This window comes from Falco rusticolus, chromosome 8, assembly GCF_015220075.1.
Source record: "Falco rusticolus isolate bFalRus1 chromosome 8, bFalRus1.pri, whole genome shotgun sequence".
NCBI classification, from domain to species: domain Eukaryota; kingdom Metazoa; phylum Chordata; class Aves; order Falconiformes; family Falconidae; genus Falco; species Falco rusticolus.
The window spans coordinates 8,126,169-8,140,963 of NC_051194.1; the positions used below are offsets into that span (position 1 = coordinate 8,126,169).

Genomic DNA, 14,795 nt, shown 5'->3' on the forward strand with positions numbered 1-14,795 from the left:
TGATCCCTTTTCCCTTTGCTTTGTGGTTGCCAGCACTTGGTTGCTGTTGGGCGCTCAGTGAAGCTGTGCCTGGCTGTAACCTGCTGCTAGGAGAGACTGCTGCTTTAATGGGATGTAGTTGCTCCAGGTGGATTTAGGATGCTGAAAGCTATGTGCTTTCCCTGTCCAAGGGATGGTGCCTATGATGAGTGAGTGACCCTGGTCAACTTGGTGCCAAATACTTCTGCTGGGGCAAAACGTTTGGTGGGAGCTGGGGGGCTGGTAGCAGCCTCATTACAATCCCTGACAGACAAAAACTTGTCTGCAGTTTATTTGGGATTAATTTGGGGGCCCTGCTTGGGTGGGGAAAGGGGCTGTGTATATGCAGTTCGAGTGTTGCCCCCCAGGCTCCCAGGGACAGCCACCCACAGGACAGCCGTGGGTGGTGGCCGTGACAGTGTGGCTGGAAGGGCTTCTGGCTATGGAAGCAGGGAATGGCGCCTGCAGCTTGTGCACTAACAAGACTTTTCTCTTTGGATACAAGGTTGGGGACTTCGGTGATGCCACAAACTGGCCAACACCTGGAGAAATAGCCCACAAGAGTGTCCAGGTGAGAACACAAAATCAGTCAGATGAGCAGGATGAGGCCCTTGCGCGCCTCCCCGTCCCTCTAAGAAGCGCTGGCTGAGCCAGGCCGTTTGGGGTGCTGAGTGCCAGTGTGGAGGCAGCCAGGAATAGCGTGCAGGGGATTTCCTTTTAGGGCTGCCCTGCACATTGGGCTCCTTCCCTCACTGCTATTCTGGGAGCCCGGAGCCCGGTCTGAACCCCTGGGCTGGGTAAAGCAGGTAGGGCAGCTCGGACCCACTCTCCTCAGGGCTGCTCACTGCAAGGAGGGGCCTGGGCAAAAGTCAGGACTTCCACAGGAGCAACTGAAAGTGCACGAGAAAGGGCTGGTGTGCCCGAGGGCTGTGGCCTTCCTCTTGTGCTGCAGACGTGGCTGTTGTTGAAACTTTTCTATTTTTGGGTGCTGCTTTGCCAGCTCCTGGCTGGCTGTCAGGGCATGAGGGTCACTCACCCATTTGCCTTTGGGGCAGTCTGGTCCCTTGTAGGACACCTCATCCAGGAGCACCAGGCCTCCCTGACAGTCCATCTCAGTAACTTCTGTGCCTGGGGCTTGTCTTGGCTGGAGCACTTCCTAGCATCTGTAGAGGCCCTTGCCCTGCTTAGACATAAGCCCATCCCCAGGAACCATACAGCTCTGAGAGGCATGGAGCAGGGATGCTTCCAGCCTAGGGCAAGGTCCTCCTGTTCCTGCTCCTGCTGGAACAGCTGGGTTCTGCCTCCAGCTCTTCGTTTCACCCACCTCTGACATCTTTTCCGCACTGGTGTGTCTCCAGCAGCCACACAAAGCACCATCCCTCCGGAAACTGCCTGTCAAGAAAGACATGAAAGAGCAGGAGAAAGGGGATGGGAGTGACAGCAAAGAGAGCCTGAAAACCAAATCAGATGAGTCTGGGGAAGAGAAGAATGGTGACGATGACAACCAGAAGTCAGCCCAGAAGAAGAAAGGTAAGGGAAGACCTGATGGGAACAGTTCCCCGTGCTCGGCCTGTGTTCCTCTCTGCAGTGCACATCCTGGTGGAAGTTTCCACTGCCTTCCTGGGAGCCTTGCTGCAGGACATCATCCCAGCACAGGGCCAGCTGCGGTGAAAAGATGTTTGCAGGCTTCAAGGGGGCAGGGTGTCATTTTTGTGGAAGCAGGTGGAGCAGGGCCCAAGTAGGGGCGTTGACTGGGAGGTGTGGCAGTAGTTCCCTCTCACGTGTGCTCTGTGGTGGCACAGAAAAGCCCCTGCCTGTGGGCTGCATCATCGTGCCTGACACGTGAGCTCTGTCTGGGCTGAGCCTCAGTGAACAGAAAGGGGCAGAGGAAGGACAAGTGCTGTGAAGCAACAGGGGAGTTTTGTGTTATGTCCCTTTGTGTCCGAGAATCCCAGTCGGAGCCTTTCTGCCTGGAGGGATGTGTGAGGACAGGGTTGATCCGAAAGGCCCTGCTGCTTTCTCTCCTCCGTTTGTGGGGGCTGTGTGGCACGGGGGGGCTGCAGGGGAGGAAGCAGACACACTGAACCTGTGTCACACCCAAACCCTGTCCTTTTGCAGGCAACAAACACAAGTGGGTCCCTTTGCAGATAGACATGAAGTCAGAGGTGCCAAGGGACAAAACGGCGTCTCGGAACAACCGGCAAAACGAGCAGCACAGGCACCCCTCCAACAACCGCAGTGAGCTGAAAGGTGGGGGCTCAGGCTGGGCACCCGCTCTCCCTGCCCTGGCCGTGGGGCAGAGCAAGCCATGATGCCCAGGCACGCCGTGGGGCGGTGGGCTCGCTCCAGGGAGGTGCTTCCATCCTGTAACACTCCTTCTGTCTCTCCTTCCCCATCTGCTGCAGGCTGGCACCCAGACAACAAGCACGAGCGCAGCTGGCAGGACCATGATGAAACCTCCAGCGTGAAGAGCGAGGGAGGAGCTGTGCGAGGGACCTTCCGGGGCCGAGGCCGGGGCCGTGGCAGGGGCCGTGGCCGGGGCAGAGGTGATCACTGTATGTGTGGTCTCGTGGTAGTAGGGAGAGAACAGAGCATGTGCCAAAGTGTGCAGGCCTCTGTGTGTGTGAGATCTGGGGGTCCAGGGTGGGCTGGGGAGAGGGCATGACGCTGTAGGGATACAGGGGAATATTGTGGCTGGCCATCCCAGCTGGTAACTTGAGCTTCTTTTATTAAAAGCAAATTGTTCTTACTAGTGTTTTAATACAGGGAAATCTCTTTCTGCTACTCGGGCCAAGCGCTTCCACCTGTTTTCTGCCCCTTGCAGTACCCCTGCTTGCAGGACCTGAAGCATGCTGATGCTTGTGTAGGCTTTTATGTCCTGTTGAGAGCCAAGCAGAAGTCATGGCTTGGATGAGAAAGAGCATCTGCACTGGCGTTTGACAGGGCAGTGCTGTGCTAAACCCAGGCACAGCTTCGCTGTAGGGCCTTTGTGTGTCACCTGGGCTGCTCAGCCCTCCTGGGTAAGAGGGCTCCTGGCCTCTCTGTGGCTTGGTGTGTTAAAGCTTTACTGGGATCCCTTCTGCAGCAGGGGCTGAGAGCAGGAGGAGAGTGGATGTGGGCGAGTGATGTGCCATCGTGGGCTGCCATAGGGGCCACAGGAACAGTGCAGAAGGAGCTGTTTGGGCAGGAGTCTGGCCCCATCCGGCCACGCAGCCCGTCTAGCAGGTCCCAGGGGCTCTGTGCTGACCCTTGCTGGTGTCCCACAGGGCACTTTGACTACCAGTATGGCTACCGGAAATTTGAGGGCTCGGATGGCTCCCGCACCCAGAAGTACGCTAGCAACATCACTTACTACTTCGACAACATCAGCAGCGCCGAGCTTTACAGCGTGGACCAGGAACTACTCAAAGACTACATCAAGCGGCAGATGTAAGCACTACCTCTTCTCCTTGTCTGAGTGTTGGTCGTTGGTGGGTTGTTCACAGATGCCATCCCCAGAGGCTGCATAGCTAATCCCGTGGGTAGGGATAGAGCCGAGGTGTGTTGACTCTGTGCCATCAGCTTATAGCACCAGCTTGCCCCAAGTCTGGGCTCCCCACGCTGTCTGTCTTCAGCTTTGCAGTAGCAGAAGTGCGTGTGTGGGGTTATTTCCTTGGGGGTGCCTAGAGGAAGGTGGCTTGGAGCTGCCTCTCACTGATGTGTTGTCCATACAGAGAATATTACTTCAGTGTGGACAACCTGGAGCGAGACTTCTTCCTGCGTCGCAAGATGGACTCGGACGGCTTCCTTCCCATCACCCTGATCGCCAGCTTCCACCGGGTGCAGGCGCTGACCACAGACATCAGCCTCATCATCAAGGTGAGGGCAAGGAAGGATTAACTTCCCTTCTTGTTCTTCTTGCCGCTCCTGTCTGAGGCTTGTTTTCTAGATGGGTTGCGGGCGAGATGCGAGTGGAGCCTTCCCTTGTCTTTGACTTGTTCCCTCTTCCTCTTGGCCCTCCTGGGGAGGAAGGGCTGGGGCTGAGCCACTCACTGTGCTGAAGCAGGGCCCTCAGTTAACTGGGTATCGCTTGGTTCCAGGCTCTGAAGGACAGCAAGGTGGTGGAAATCGTGGATGAGAAGATCAGGAGAAAAGAGCAGCCAGAAAAATGGGCTCTCCCTGGCCCTCCAATGGCAGACTACACGCAGACGGACTTTTCGCAGTTCATCAACTGCCCTGAGTTTGTGCCCCGGCAGAGCTTCCAGAAGGAGACAGGTGAACGCTTGGGGAATGTGGAGGGAGAACTGAGGCTCTGAGTCAGGAGTGTTCCCTAGGGCAGGGCTCTGCCGTTTGCTCTTTGCTTGGTGGTGGGAGCTGGTGTGGGCTCCGTCCTCAGAGCCCCAGATGCTGCTGCTGTACACGGGGAAACATGAGAGGCTGAGTCTGTGGCTTTTCTCTGGGGGGGGCTGAAGACATTCAGGGAGGGTCAGTCCTGCTGGAAGTCTCTCGGCTGTGCCTGGAAATCCTCTACTGCTGCTGGGCAGAGCAGGAGACACTCAGGAACCCAGCTTTTTCCATAATGGGTGAGGAGGTCCTGGGCATAAATGGGGCAGCATGTATGGAGCTGTAAACAGAGTGCTGGGGGAGGGTCTGCTCTCCTTCATAGGCGGCTCTGTGCTCTTGGCCCCCCATCCCGTGGGGGCTGGCAGGAGCCCAGGGCTGGGCCCAAGAGGCCAAGTGGAGGATCTTCTCGGTACTGTTGTAGGAGTTAGTTTTGGCAGCAGAAGATCTGTTCTCACTGGCTGCAGACTCTTGGGAAGGTTTCCCTGACAGCAGCAGAGCACAAGCTTTAGGACTTTGTGTGTCTGGGAAGCTGTCACCTACGGAGCTCTGTGGCCACCACCAGCGTCACAGCCTTAACTGGAGACTTTTTTTCCTTTGTTTTCTCTCCTCTCCCTCAAGCACTTATGGGTGATGTGCTGGTAAGCCTTGGCCACTGGATGCTAGCTAGTACCACAAGCTGTGCCATGCTGCCAAAATAACTCCCTCTTTGGTCTGGTACTTCAAGTACTCAAGCCCTCAGGCTCCCTCCCTCCCTTTAAAGCATCTTGTGGCTCTTGTTGGCTTTAGAGTCTGCTCCTGGCTCCCCACGTCCCTCCAGCCCAGTCCCCACCAAAACGGAGGAGGTCAGTAACCTGAAGACTATGCCCAAGGGCCTGTCCACAAGTCTGCCAGACCTGGATTCAGAGACGTGGATTGAAGTGAAGAAGAGACCTCGGCCCTCCCCAGCCAGGCCCAAGGTGGGTAGTGATGTAGGAGCTCTCAGGGTGGCGATCTCCCAGTTAACTGTCTGGATGACGTGAACCATAAGTAGGCGGGCATCAGATCAGATAGGGTCTGCTGGTCACAGGAGTGATGTCCTAGTCTCTCCTGGCCCCATCTGACCCCCTTAAGAGCTGTTCCTCAGTGGTGTAAATAACGTGTTCTCCCCAGATGGGCGGCTTCTGGCTGCAGTAAGGAAACAAAGGGCAATAGTTTGGTCTCCAGGCAGTAGGCTTGTGTTGCTGTGCAGCCTTTACCCTGTGTCACCTTTGCCCCCCTACCTGTAGAAACCAGAGGAGTCAAAGACACTGCAGCAGCAAAAGCAAAAGGACCAAGATGAACCCGAAGAGCTAGACTTCCTCTTTGATGAGGAGATGGAGCAGATGGATGGCCGCAAGAACACTTTCACTGATTGGTCAGATGAAGATTCGGATTACGAGATTGATGATCGGGACGTGAACAAGATTCTCATCGTGACGCAGACACCTCCTTACCTGCGCCGGCATCCTGGTGGGGACCGGACTGGCAATCACACATCCAGGGCTAAAATGAGCTCAGAGCTGGCTAAGGTGATCAACGATGGGCTGTACTACTATGAGCAGGACCTGTGGACAGAGCAGTTTGAGCCAGAGTATTCGCAGATCAAGGTGAGAGTAGCTGATCCAAGGAAGGGAGTGCATGGGGGGCCTCGTGGTGTGGTGGAAAGGGCAGTACAGCAAGTTACAGCCCACTCATGGGGTGGAGCTAGGCTGGAGTTAGTCCTCTTGCAGAGCTTGGGATTTCTGACTCCCAGTGTCATGCTCTGCTGCATCAGGGATAAACACAGCTCTGTAACGTGGCGTTAAGGCTGCAGCCAGGTAAACAAAGTACCAGTAATGAGGTGACCTAGAACATGGAGCCCATTACTTTGCTGTCTGCCAGGGTCTTGGCAGGCAGTGCTAGATCTATGGGGAGAACTGGGTGTCTCTGCACTGTCCATAGTGCCCAGTGCTCCATGGCACGGTCCCTTGGAGACTGCGCTTACTGGGGACAGGTTCATAGATGGCTAGGCTGCACTGGACCTGTGCTCTTCATTTTAGTGCCGGTTTGCATAGACCAGGGCTTTTTATAGAAATCCCATCTGCTGCTTTGGAACGTTTGAGTCCCAGCTTGGTGACTCTCACAGTCAGGGACTTGACTAGACTCGTTCAGCAGTGGAAGTTATTTTGGCTGCAAGGTGGGGTGGCCTGTTGGAGCTACCAGCTGGGCTCAGTGTTCCCATGTCTGGTACCTGGCACACTGCTAAAGCAGTGCCACTCTGGAGCGGCAGAAGCTGAAGGTGTGGGGAGAGAGGTGGCAGAGGGTCGGTGTGCTGGGGTTATGGGTTCCTGGAGCATTGTGCCCCACTCCCAGTGTGGCTGTGAGAATGCAAGGAGGAGGTTCTAGAGAGGCAAGAAGGTGGCAGGGGCAATGGGGTCCTGGCCAAGCACAGGCTACAAAGCTTGCTTTGAACCTTTCTGCACCGGTGCTGACCTGGGTGAGTAAAAGCCTGAAAGAAGCAAGCAACGGTTAGTGGAGCTGCCTGTTAGGATCCCTGAAAGCTTGGGAGCAGCAGGTGGCTCAGATCTGGCCCATGCAGTGCCCAGTTCTGTCTGCTGCGTCTCCCCTCTCTACCTCTGCACGGCAGGTCACCCTTCTGGGCACCCAGATGCCATGGCTGCACTTGGTGCCCAGCGTTGTGGCTGTTGCACAAGTAGAGTGGTGGTCATGATAAGCTGATGGGGTGAGGGGAGAAGAGGGCAATTTGTTGCTTCATCACCTTCCTCTTCCAATGCAGCAAGAGGTGGAGAACTTCAAGAAGGTGAATATGATCAGCAGGGAGCAGTTTGACACCCTGACCCCAGAGCCCCCTGTGGATCCAAATCAGGAAGTCCCTCCTGGTCCCCCCAGGTTCCAGCAAGGTAAGAGATGGGAGGGCATGAATGGGTGGAACTGAATTTGTTTCTGTTTCTCCTGATGAGAGATCCTTGGAGGTTGGGTAGCAGCTAGGGAGAAGGAATTGGGGCCACAGGTGCAGTTTATCTTTCCCAGAGCAATGCCTTTCTCCCAGCTTTATATTTTTGGGCTCCAGAAGAGGAGGCCCAAAAGCAGAGGTGTCCCAATTGAGCGAGGAAGCCTTGGCAGACTTGTAGCTCCCCTTGATGTGACTTTCCTCTTGGACCCTCTCTTGAGTACCTGGAAGCAGCTGCGTGTTGGGCCTTCCTTGTTTGGCTGCACATGGCACCTGGTGCTGTGTCCTTCTCTTGGGGATGCGGGGTTTGTCGCTGCTGTTAGCCATGAGAAATTAGATACCTTGTGGGATCCCTGAAAGCTCAGTCCTTAGATCTGCTGCTAGGTTTTGGGTTGTCTGGCCAAGCTGGTGACGTGTTGTCACCATTTGAAGCTGTTTGTCTTGGAGAGCTGGGATGTGTCCCTGCGTTCCTGCCCCTGCTGCTTCCCATCGGCCAGATGGATGTCCCTTGACCATAGTGCTGCTCTCATGCTCAGAGCACAGCTTGACCTGGGGTGGGGGCTTTTGTCTCTGCAGTACCTACAGACGCTTTGGCTAACAAGTTGTTTGGAGTCCCCGAGCCTTCAACCATTGCCCGGTCTTTGCCTACGACTGTACCAGAGTCGCCCAACTACCGCAATGCCAGGACCCCCCGGACCCCTCGCACGCCTCAGCTGAAGGACCCAACACAGACGCCCCGGTTCTACCCAGTGGTGAAAGAGGGCAGGACGATAGATGCCAAGGTGGGACCAGGGCTGGGGTGTGGGACGGGAGCTGGGGTTTCCCAGCGGGGTCTGGGGAGGGAGTGCGTGCATCCCTGATGCACCATGTCTTGCAGACTCCGCGCAAGAGGAAGACGAGGCACAGTTCGAACCCCCCGATGGAGTGCCATGTGGGCTGGGTGATGGACTCTCGGGAGCACAGGCCCCGAACTGCCTCCATCAGGTACTTGAGGTCACGGAGGAGCCAGAAATGGGGAGGGGAGCAAGTGTGGGAAGGAAGGGGAGAGGCAGCATCTGGCCTTGCAGGGGACGTCTCCTGTTAGGTGGCTGCAGACAGGACTGGGACCCAGCTTGCCCCTCCTGGAAGAAGCTAAGGAAAGTCTGGAGCCTTGGAATAAAGAGATGAGACTGTTGGAAACATTGGTTCCCTTCCTAGTAGGATACCCCGTGGCTCGGGTCCCAAACCCAGAGTAGACGGTTCCAGGGAGGCGGTGGGACAAGTGCTGTGGGGTGTGTGACCGCTCTGCTGTCAGCTGAGTGATGCCAAGGAAGGGTCTTGACAGGAGTCTCTCACACTCAGCTCGAGCCCTTCGGAGGGGACCCCGGCTGTCGGAAGCTACGGCTGCACCCCGCAGTCCCTGCCCAAGTTCCAGCATCCTTCACATGAGCTTCTTAAGGAGAATGGCTTCACGCAACATGTCTACCACAAGTACCGTCGGCGCTGCCTTAATGGTAGGGACGCCTGCGCTGCGGGGTGTGGGGCAGGGTGTCTGTGTCCGCTGTGTCCTGGGGCAGGGTATGGCCACAGAGCATGCACACGGAGATAAACAGGGTCCGACAACCTTGCTGGTAGCTGACGTTTCCCCGCGGTTTGTGGCAAGCGTGGGCTGTAGCTCGGGGTGTCCAGCACTGGGGCTGGGTGCAGTCACAGTGCCGCAGAGCCCTCTGCAAGAGCTGGCTCCATGGGAAAGGATCTGCCTGGTCATCACCCTTTCTTCCTGAAACAGAGCGGAAGCGGCTGGGCATTGGTCAGTCCCAGGAGATGAACACGCTTTTCCGGTTCTGGTCCTTCTTCCTCCGAGATCACTTCAACAAGAAAATGTATGAGGAGTTCAAGCAACTGGCTGTGGAGGACGGGAAGGAGGGGTACAGGTAGGAGAGGAGGGGCAGAGCAGCTTTTCCTGGGAGAGAAGTGAGGGAAGAAGTATTCGGCCCTTTGCAGGGCTCACAGCAGAACAAAGCAGCATCTCTGCCTTGCTCAGGGGCAGGGCTTGGATTGCCCTTGGCCACCTCCTGCTGCTGGTGCAGAGCAGGGCTTTTGCCTCAAGAGCCTCTGTCCAGGTGTTTCATGTGCCAGTGCCTGAGCACCATGTGCTGCTCCATTCCCAGGTACGGTCTGGAGTGCCTTTTCAGATACTACAGCTACGGGCTGGAGAAGAAATTCCGGCCAGACATCTTTAAGGACTTCCAAGAAGAGACCATCAAGGATTACGAGGCTGGTAAGTGCCTCCTTTTGCCTCCCCTGGGGTTGTAGCTGGGGATGTAGCTCAGCTGCGTGGCTGCCCCTGGGCCTCTTCTCATGCCTTTGGGGAAGCCCTGTAATGCCGTACATCAGCGTGTGTGGTGGGGACCGGCGTGTGTGGTGGGGACCGGCGGGGCGTCCTGTTGCTTCATGGGAGAGGGTTGAATGGATGTTCACTGCCCTGAAGACTTCGGGGGGGGGGGCGGGGGGGGGGTTGGGGTGTGGAGGAGGGCAATGGGAGGCTGTAGCTCTACCAAAAACATTTCTCTAGAGGCACTGGTCCCTCTAGGATTTCTCAAGACCCTGCAGCGGCCGAGCCTTGTCACCACCAGGTCAGGCGAGGCTGGGGACATCCCCTTCAGGAGGGCTGCCCGTTACTGACGTAGGGGGCTTCCCTCCAGGTTTTCCATCCTGGCTTGGTTGTGCCTACTAGTGGGACAGGAGGGCTCGTGGGATGAGTGGTGGAGAAGCTTGGAGGAAAGTGTTCTGATGTCTGGTTTGACACTTGTCCTGCTGACATCTGGTTTGGTTTTCTTCTCCTGCAGGACAGCTCTACGGGCTGGAAAAGTTCTGGGCCTTCTTAAAATATTCCAAAGCCAAAAATCTGGACATTAACAGCAAACTGCAAGAATACCTCAGCAAGTTCAAGCGCCTCGAGGACTTCCGAGTGGATGTGAGTAGACACAATGCCCGCGCCATGCTGACGGCCCCTGCAAACGCCCCTCTGCCCCCTCCGAGGACGTTTTGGGGACCGGTCCCCAAGCAGTGCCAGGCAGGGGGAGTCAGCGACACCTAGTGTCAGGCCCTGTCATTGCAGCCGGGCCAGGAACAACCTGCAGGGTTTGAATATTGCAAATCCACTTCGGAGCAGCTCTCTGGGGAACTGGATGAGCCCATCTTCCCTGATGAGCTGAGGAGGAGAGTGAGCCTTGATGGTTTGAGGGGAGCCAGCGCTGTGTGGAGCTTCAGCTCCTTGACTGTGCCCCTTGTCTTGGAAGGAGGTGCCTAGGAGCAAGTTGTCACTATTGTGCTTGGCTGGGAGTCAGTCTGTCTTTCTGGCAGCAGTAGGTTTGGAGAGGAGGACAGCTGTGTGCTTGCGGTTGAGGATGTGTGTTCTTTGTGGGTCAGGGAGAAAAGTTGCAACTACAGGTGTGCAGGCAGGCTGTTCCCTGATCCAGGGGAAGGGCATCTGCATTTGCAGCAGGTTGTGCATTTGCAGCTGGTGTGTTTTTTCTTCCAGCCACCCATGGGGGAGGAAGGTGGACACAAGAGATACCCTACGACGTCAGGAGATGGCAGGAAGCGCTACCCATCCCAGTCTTCCAGCAAAACAGTCAGCCAGTGCCCACCCAGCCAAGCCCACGCCTCGCCCAGCCAGCCTGCACAAGAGGATGCCAAAAACCTGAGCCAGCAATCCCCCGCCCTGTCGGCTGCAGAATCGCAGACAGTGGGGAAGTAGAGAGGCTGCAGCATCTGCTTCCTGCCGGGGGACGGGGTGGGTTGGTGGGAGACTGGCTCGGAGAAGGGGAGATGTGAGGGGGTGGGACAGGAAGGAAGCTGGAAGGTGGGTGCCCAGGAATAGGCTGCTTGGGAGAAACTTCAACGCACATGATTTTTTTTCTCTTGTGGCTGGAAAGCAAAGACGATTGCATTTAAAACACCATTTTGCTATTACAACCCTGACCAGAGCCAGACCCGCTCCCAGCAGGCCCATCCTTTGCTTTCCCTTCCCTCCCCTCCTGTGCACACACTCATGTCTTAGTGTCTTTAAAAAAAAAAAAAAAGTGTTCTGGCTGGGTTGGAAAGGGGAGATTTTTTTATTATTATATATATATATCAAGTTTTAAATTATTGCTAGAGGTTTGTCTGGATTTACCAAAACAAGTCTGCTCTGTGCGGCCCCAATGACTCCCCTCAGTGTCCCCCCTCGGATCGCAGGGCAGCCCGCTCAGGAAGCTCAGAGGAGCGAGGTTCCCTGATGGGGGACCGAAGCCACAGTGTGTCGCAGTGCTGCAGAGCCTCTGATCTCCACGACCTGGCTGACTTCTCCCATTCCACGCGTGGCGGTTCCTCTCCGACACCAACCGCCACGACAGGAGCATCACCCTGTTTGTCCTCCTGATCCCTCCTCCCCGACGTCTTCACCTCCGACCTTCCCGAGGGTCTGGCTCTCCTTCCGCCCGCCTCTCCCTTCCATCACGGACAATTTGGAAGTCAACCAAAGGACCTTTGCCAAGGATAGGCTTGTTCTAACTCCTTCCTGCGAGGATGGCTGGTGGGAAGCCGGCAGGCACCTGGACTCAAGCCTGCATGGACGATGCACCCGCTGCTCCAGGAATGCCCATCGCATGCAAAGACAGGACTTTGCCAAAGGAGGGTTTCTCTTCCTTTTCCCTTGGAAAAATGAAATGACAACAACAAAAACAAACACAAACCCCTCTGAAAGGAATGAAAAAAAAAAAAAAACAAAACACTTTAAAAAGACACCATCTCCCTTTGCTTTCTTCCTTGGAAATACTATTGAAGAAAAAAAAAAAAACAAAACAAAAACAAAACAAAAAAAAACAAACAAAAAACCCAAAAAACCACACAAAAAAAAGTTGCCTTATGGTAGAGCTGGACCGGGAGGCTTGCTAGCTTCCTGCACCCTGGGGCACACTGGGCTCTTGGCCCCCCCCCATCCCCTCAGCCCGGAGACTCCTCATGGCATTGCTGCCGAGCTGATCTTCCCTGCGGCCTTTCCTCTGACCCCGCAGCTCACTCGGATATTTCCCCGCATCGTGGAGACCCGCTACCAGCCCTGGTTCTTGCGGGGGAAGGTGCCCAGGGCAGTCAAATCCAAGACTTGTGCTCATGAGTAAAGCCGCTATGTTGTGTATATAGCATTGTAGCATCTTCCCGCGACAGCGACTTGTACGTGCTTATGGCCTCGCTCAGCCGCCCCGTGCCCTCTCCAGGCAGGCTGGGGCAGGAGGTGGGTCTGCTCCAGCCCGCACCTTCAGCGTGGTCAGGGGGTGAGCGGGGAGATCTGTCACAGCAGCTGTGGAGGGACTGACTGGTCCTTGCTGCGAGCAGGTAGGAGGGCTGGTGTCTCCCTGGTGCCACCGTAATGCTGTAGCCTGAAGAAGGAGCAACGCAGCCCCAGGGAACCCGTGTCTTGCAGCCCTTACCGGCCCAGGGCTGCTGGTGGGACTTGTGCTGTGCGTGAGCAGGAGCCCTGCCTGGCAAAGGAGGGCTCTCGCCCGAGTTTCTTGTACATTGTGTCTTGGCAGGCGGCTGCGTGGTCTCCTCCTTAGGGAAGTGTCCCTGTGCATCTCCAAGAGCTGAGATAACACCGTGCTGCTCCTCGCTTGGCTGAGGCAAGGAGGTGGCTGCAGAGCTGCTGTGGCATTTACTTGGTTCCTTTGCCCAGCACCGAGTGGGCTTGGGCAGGCAGAGTGTCCCCAGGCTCCGGAGCTGCATTCCCTCCCAGCGGGCATGTGTCAGAGGGGCGAGATCGGCTCCTGGGGCCCAGAAGTAGCACTGGAAAGTCGTGTTCCTGCCATGAGGGTAGAAGCTCCTTTTCAGCAGAGCCGCTTACCTTGCTGTCACCGTGCTCCATCTCCTGGGACGGGAAGCTTGCTTTGCAGCCGGCTGGGCTGTGGCTCGGGCGCTCTGTCCTTGTGAGCTGCAAAGCGTGCTCCTGCGCATGGTGTGGGGCGGGCACTGCAGCGGGCTGTTCATAATGCAGCTAATTGCGTTGCGCTCTCTGCAAAATCTTAAGCCGGTAACAAACAGCATTTTCCCAAAGTATCCAGTTATTGATCCAGAGGGCTGTCTTAGAGCTGGAGGATGGAGTCATCTTTCCAGGGCTGTCCCTGTGTGGCTGCGGGGCTGGTGGCTGAGAGCAGCCAGGAGCTGAGAGTGGAGATGGAGTGGGGTGAGCTTGGCGTGAGCTTGGGCAAGCTGCCCATCAGCAGCGGCCGTGGGCGTTCACAGAGCCCTGGCTGAAGTCAGTCGCCTTCCCAAACCGACGCTGCGTTGAAGATGCTGCTGGGGTGGGGGGTGGGGGGTGGGCTGGGGAGGTGGGCTGGTCCGTGTGGAGCAGCTTGGTGAACTGCTGCTAGAATTGAAAGCACAGCTGGGTTTGAGTGAGGCTGGGTAGCTGCTACTTTGCTGTTTCCTGGTGGTGTGATCCTGCCCTGGTCCGTCCGCCCCTGCCACATCCCCCTGCAGCTCCGTACCGCTCATGGGCCCGATTCGGCGCGCCAGCCTGAGTCTGTGGCTTGCCCCGTCACAGCAGCAGCGCTCTGGGGTTGCGGGGTGGTAACTGGGCAGGGCAGGCAAGTAACACTTGTACAGTGCTGTGGCCGTGACTGTTATTTCTGGATTTCCCCCCCTCCCCTTGTGAACTGGAGTCAGATCCCTGAGGTTATGGATGCGGCCGGGTTTGCCCCTGATTTGGGAAGGAGGAGCCTCGGAGGCTGGAGATGGGGGTTGATCAGAGACATGGGAGATGTGTTGCTGGTTGTTTGCAAGTGGAAACGGGTCTGGGTGTTTTGTGGCTGGTCCTTACTGCTGCGTCCCAGCGCTCCTCTCATCGGTGCGTGTTCTCTTTTGAAGCCAGTTGTCTGCATTTTAGCAACAGGCGAAATAGGAAACGAGGAGCAGCAAGCTCCTGCTGCGGAGTTGTTGCTTGTGGAGCGGACTGTGGAATTGCTTGGGTGGTAGAAGAGGTAAAAAATTTCCAAGAGAATTTCCCAAAATCTAAGTTGATCTTAATTTTGTAATTTCTAAGGCTGAGACTCCAGTCTTGGCATGGAGGAGTGTCGTTCGTGTCCCCCCCCCGTCCCCCCCCCCCCCGTCCCCCCCGTCTGCTGAGTCAGTGGTTTGTCACAACAGTGTGGCTGAGGGCCCCGTGAGAACCCCCCGTTTCCCAGGGGAAGGTGGATCAGAAGCGCGGTCCTGCTGCCCTCCACGTTTGCGGACCGTATGCCTCGTTTTACTCTGTCAGACAGCAGCCTAGCCAGGGAGCAAAGACAGATGTGAAACCAGCTGTTGGTTGCTCCCTCACCTCCCTGCGGGATGCGGGGCAGGGCGCTGCCCTCACGGTGTGGGGGGCAGGGAGCTCTGCGGGGCCGTGGTTACGGGGCAGCATCCTGCACCCCGGTGCTGCGCGGGGGCCGTGGCAAGGCGGGGGGTGCAGAGCGTGCGGTCCGTGCCG

The 14,795-nt window shown here is 56.6% G+C and overlaps 1 protein-coding gene across 5 annotated transcripts in view; it reads left to right on the forward strand.

Moving 5' to 3' along the window:
• The window catches only part of LARP1 (La ribonucleoprotein 1, translational regulator), a 43,087-nt gene extending 31,690 nt beyond the window's left edge, over window positions 1-11,397 (forward strand). For 3 of the 5 annotated variants that reach the window (XM_037396974.1, XM_037396977.1, XM_037396978.1), the window contains 17 exons: window positions 524-589; window positions 1,377-1,548; window positions 2,137-2,268; window positions 2,424-2,573; window positions 3,285-3,447; window positions 3,732-3,876; window positions 4,098-4,272; window positions 5,128-5,297; window positions 5,607-5,966; window positions 7,136-7,259; window positions 7,886-8,091; window positions 8,187-8,293; window positions 8,651-8,802; window positions 9,078-9,222; window positions 9,460-9,569; window positions 10,138-10,265; window positions 10,833-11,397. In XM_037396974.1, coding sequence (XP_037252871.1) covers window positions 524-589; window positions 1,377-1,548; window positions 2,137-2,268; window positions 2,424-2,573; window positions 3,285-3,447; window positions 3,732-3,876; window positions 4,098-4,272; window positions 5,128-5,297; window positions 5,607-5,966; window positions 7,136-7,259; window positions 7,886-8,091; window positions 8,187-8,293; window positions 8,651-8,802; window positions 9,078-9,222; window positions 9,460-9,569; window positions 10,138-10,265; window positions 10,833-11,051 — 2,724 coding nt within the window. In that variant the 3' untranslated portion in view covers window positions 11,052-11,397. The remainder of the gene's footprint in view (window positions 1-523; window positions 590-1,376; window positions 1,549-2,136; window positions 2,269-2,423; window positions 2,574-3,284; window positions 3,448-3,731; window positions 3,877-4,097; window positions 4,273-5,127; window positions 5,298-5,606; window positions 5,967-7,135; window positions 7,260-7,885; window positions 8,092-8,186; window positions 8,294-8,650; window positions 8,803-9,077; window positions 9,223-9,459; window positions 9,570-10,137; window positions 10,266-10,832) is intronic. The other 2 variants (XM_037396975.1, XM_037396976.1) reach the window with 2 other exon arrangements.
• The last annotated feature ends 3,398 nt before the right edge of the window (window positions 11,398-14,795 follow it).